General features: G+C 35.8%; 1 protein-coding gene across 1 annotated transcript; it reads left to right on the top strand.

Moving 5' to 3' along the window:
• Positions 1-431: 431 nt before the first annotated feature.
• On the top strand, positions 432-4,147 carry LOC141697917 (putative sodium/metabolite cotransporter BASS3, chloroplastic). The gene is made up of 5 exons (XM_074502479.1): positions 432-1,010; positions 1,712-1,807; positions 1,922-2,228; positions 2,336-2,583; positions 3,374-4,147. Exons 1-5 carry the CDS (start codon positions 622-624, stop codon positions 3,609-3,611), a joined length of 1,278 nt encoding a protein of 425 aa, XP_074358580.1. The 5' UTR covers positions 432-621; the 3' UTR covers positions 3,612-4,147.
• Positions 4,148-4,655: the final 508 nt, after the last annotated feature.

Raw genomic sequence — 4,655 nt, forward strand, 5'->3', positions numbered from 1 at the left:
TCCGAGTTGGGCGTTTTACCGAACACCGGGTAAAAGTACAATAAATTTCTTTTAAATAATAAACCCGAGCCTCTCTTCTCATATTTTAAATATTACATTCAGAACTAGGCAATTTTTCACTTATATTTCTGAAGAAAGTAATTTAAGCGAAATTTTTGAAAAACAAAATTTGACCTTTTTCCTCTTATAATAACCTTAACCTTAACATGGCCATAAATATTTAATTGATTTTGCACAAAATAATCGTGAAAATTTATAAAATCAAATTATTTTGATTAATTTATTTTAATAATGATAAATTCCATACATATATACAAACTACATCAATTAAAATGATCAAAATTTATAAATTTTTGCTTTTATTTTATGCAATAATTGATTATGAAGTACCTCTAAAAATAGCAATTTATTTCCTTTTGCAATATGGAAAAAAAAATTATATTTTAAAGCTTTCTTTTTTATCACCTCACCTCACCTCGTGTGTTTCACTCTGCTCCTCTACTTTGTCTCGCCGGAAAAACACCATATTCTCCGGCGAAACACCTCTCTCTCTCTCTCCCTCCCACCCTCAACAACCCATCTCTCTCCCTCTCCCAACTCTCTCTCTCTCTCTCTCCCTTAATGGCATCATCATCATCACTTCTCACAATCACACACCCCTTCAACAACCCAATAATCTCCAAATCACCAATCTTTCATCAACCCAATCCATCAAAACTGAACCCCAATTCACTATCTTTCAAAAAGCTCCAACCTTTATCAAAAAAGAACTCAAATGGTGGATTATCAGTACTGGCATGCTCAACTTCTTCACCATTTATAGGCAAAGTTGGGTTATTTACAAGACAGGGTAATTTTACATTACTATCCTTTGGTACAAATCCTAGTTATTTATCTGATCAAGAAGCTGCCAATGATGATGATTCTTCACAAATTCTATCTGCTTTGCTTCCTTTTGTTGTGGCTCTCACTGCTGTTGCTGCTCTTGCTCAACCCTCTACTTTCACTTGGTAAGAAAAAAAATTGTATCTTTAAATTGTTTGATTTTGATAAGTTAATTTATTGTTTTGTTTAAGGTGTTTTGTGATTCCCACTTGGGTTTATTTAATGCTAGTACTTTCTTAAGTGACAAGATTTACTGAGATTTAGGTTGTGGTTCTGGCATTTTTCTAGTGTTGGTGTTTGTTTATTTATTGGTTTTCGCAGTCATTAGAATGTACTAATCTTTTTTTTTATGGTTTTCGCAGTCATTAGAATGTACTAATCTTTTTTATTAGTATTAGATCGCTTTCGGGTATATTAAAATACTTGATCTTTATTTTTTTAAACTGTGTGTTGGCCCTGGCAAAAAAAACTGTGTTGGCCTTTTGATCTGCCAGCTTAAGTAGTCATATAAAAAAATATGATGATTGTTGTGTATATTTTAGATGTAGTGTGTTTGTTGTTATGGCAAGACTTTTTGGAGTCATCATTTGTTATAAAGTACTTATGATCTTATGAGTGGAAACGAAGTACTGAAAAAGTGAAGATACAATGTTAAAAAGATTTCCTTGGAGAAAAAGTTCATAGGTGTGAATTTGCTGAATTATTCTGACTCTAGATTTTAAACAATGTTCATATCTTCTTCTCGTATTTTCCTTATCAGCTAGACCTGCGTCTTTAAGAAGATACATGTGGTCTTTCTTTGCTTGATTAATTTAGTAACTTACAGGGTCTCGCGAGAAATGTATGCCCCTGCTCTAGGAGGGATCATGTTATCTATTGGAATCAAACTATCTATACAAGATTTCATGCTCGCTCTTAAAAGGTTAATCCACTGAGCTTGTTCTTACTTTATTTGACCATGCGAGCAGTGTTTATTCTTTTTACTATTTACATATTGTCCCCTCTTTCTAAAGTTATAAATTTTCTTATACTGCAGGCCTTTACCATTATCTATTGGGTTTATTGCTCAATATGCACTAAAACCAGCTCTAGGGGTGTTTGTTGCAAACATTTTCGGGATGTCTCCAATGTTCTTTGCTGGTTTTGTCCTTATGTCTTGTGTTGCAGGAGCTCAGCTATCAAGTTATGCCAGCTTCTTGAGCAAAGGAGATGTTGCTCTGAGCATTCTCTTGACCAGCTCAAGCACCATTGCCTCAGTCATTGTTACTCCTCTTTTGACAGGCCTTCTTATTGGTTCTGTTGTGCCAGTTGATGCAATTGCAATGTCAAAGTCGATTTTACAGGTACCAGGACCAATCTTATGCGGAAATTGATCTTCTTGTTCTCACCTGCTACATCATTCTTATCTTATTTTAGTCTGTGTAGATGATTAACTGCTTAGTACTTTCAGGTGGTTCTTGTTCCTATCACTCTTGGCCTAGTTCTCAACACTTATGCAAAGCCGGTTGTTTCTGTTCTTGAACCAGTGATGCCGATCGTCGCAATGATCTGTACTTCTCTTTGTATCGGAAGCCCCCTTGCAATCAACCAAGGAACAATTCTTTCTGCAGAGGGCCTCAGATTGGTTGGACCTGTATTGTTGTTCCATGCTGTAGCCTTCACTTCGGGCTACTGGATCTCCAAAGTTCCTTTTTTCAGGTAATTATAATCTGGTGACTGTGTTACTTGACTAAATGTGTGAGGCAGCGTCCTTTTACTACGTTTATTTTTCCCCATCAAATTGGCCATCATTGCAAGTTTGCAACTATTTCCACAAGGTAGATGTTAACCTGGATTTATGGTTATTATCTATTAGCCGGTGACATCATGCAGACCGTAACTTATGCTCAAAATGTATCAAAGAGAAAGCAAACCCCAATTTTACACAGTCAAAATCCTTGTTGGCTGTTGCATAGTTTCAATATCTGCTACTTGCTAGAGAGATGTCCCCTTGTAAAAGCAATTCTGTTTGCTCTTCTGTTGTAGATTAATTTGAATTTTGAACCATGGGGTGAACAAGACCAATTGGCAATTTCTTGTAAAAACACACAATGAGTTTCAAATATATATACCAGTGCATTTTTTTAATCTCTTCCGCACTATTTTAATAATATTCTCTGTTATATTAGTTATTTTCTTCTTTTAGGGGGTTTAAAAAGATAAAGGAAATCATATTTGGTGGTAGAAGTAAAAATTGGTTGTTTAGAATTGAGTTGCTGAAGTCTCAGAACTGCAGCTGCGTCTATAATTGTTCTCTTGTTATTTTTTTCGAAGCCTCTTCTTACATTTAAATTTAAGACTCTGAACAGTTGAAAATCATATACATGCGTAAATTTTGATTTCCCATCCTCATCAGCTTTTATGAAGTCGCTAATCTTTGGTACATGGGTACAGTTAACTTGACTACAGGTATCTAGATTCTTCCCTAAATTTGCTTTCATTCTTGCAGGCAGGAAGAAGAAGTTTGCAGGACAATCTCTCTGTGCACAGGCATGCAAAGTTCGACGCTTGCAGGTCTTCTTGCAACGCAGTTTCTGGGAAGCAGTCAAGCAGTTCCCCCAGCATGTTCAGTAGTTGCCATGGCTATCATGGGACTTTGTCTAGCCTCCTTTTGGGGAAGTGGCCTTAGAATCAGAGATTTACCATCTCTACTCATCCAGCAAACAGGTTCAGCTGCCAACGCATAAGAAAGCGGCATTTTTTTTAACTGTAGAACAACAATCTGGTCAGGACTCAGGAGGATACAGAAAGAAGGTTAAGCATGGGACTTCAGAGAGTATATGATTTTGAAGTGTACCAATGAAACAGGAGCCCATTGTCGAGCGATTATCATGAAGAACAGGTTTAAACAGTAGTTTTGCTAGAAAGAAATATAAAGAGGTTTGATATTTATAGGGGAAGGAAATGGGTACAGTAGCAATATACTAGCTAGTTTGTTTCATCAATTACACCAGGAAGCCAAACTTCTTGTATAGTGCATGGGTTTTATATGCTAATTTATAGCACCATCTGGTACCAAATGGCTAGCTGATCCTGCTCCTTCTATCAATTTCTTACTTCAACACATGCGCGCACACACGCACACTCTGCTCGTAGTGATTAATTTTTAGTTCAGGGAATACCATTCAGCAGGGCTGGAACACACATTACTGCAAGTGATAGATTTCTAACATATTCATAGATTGTGATACTCCTACATATACCAACCACCTCTGCTAATACTCGAATCCTCAACCTATAACTTGGATTTATGTTAATTTCTTTGTTTTTTCTACTTTGTTCCTTTTATGTATTCTGTGATGCAGAAGTATGACATTTAAACTTAGCATACTGAATATTTGAAAATCATATACATACCTAAACATTGACTTCACATCCTCATCAGCTGTTATGATATCGTTTATCTTTGATACATGTACATTTTACTTGACTACAAGTATCAAGATGATACCCTAAAATTAGTGTCATTCTTATAGGCAAGAAGAAGTTGAAGAAGTTTACAAGATAATCTCTCTATGCACTGGCATGCAAAGTTTACAAAAGTTGAGTTGCAATTTGTTAGTTAAATGGATGCTCAGATGGCATGTTCCCTTCCGACCTCATCACCATAAGATTTGATTTAAAAATAACTTGAAGCTTCTAACACAGCAACAAAAACATAGGATTCCAAAAGATTCTTAGTGCAAGGCTGTTAGCTTGTTATCCTGATTATACAAGAATCTTAAAACAAT

This window comes from Apium graveolens, chromosome 11 (assembly GCF_009905375.1).
Source record: "Apium graveolens cultivar Ventura chromosome 11, ASM990537v1, whole genome shotgun sequence".
Classification (NCBI taxonomy): domain Eukaryota; kingdom Viridiplantae; phylum Streptophyta; class Magnoliopsida; order Apiales; family Apiaceae; genus Apium; species Apium graveolens.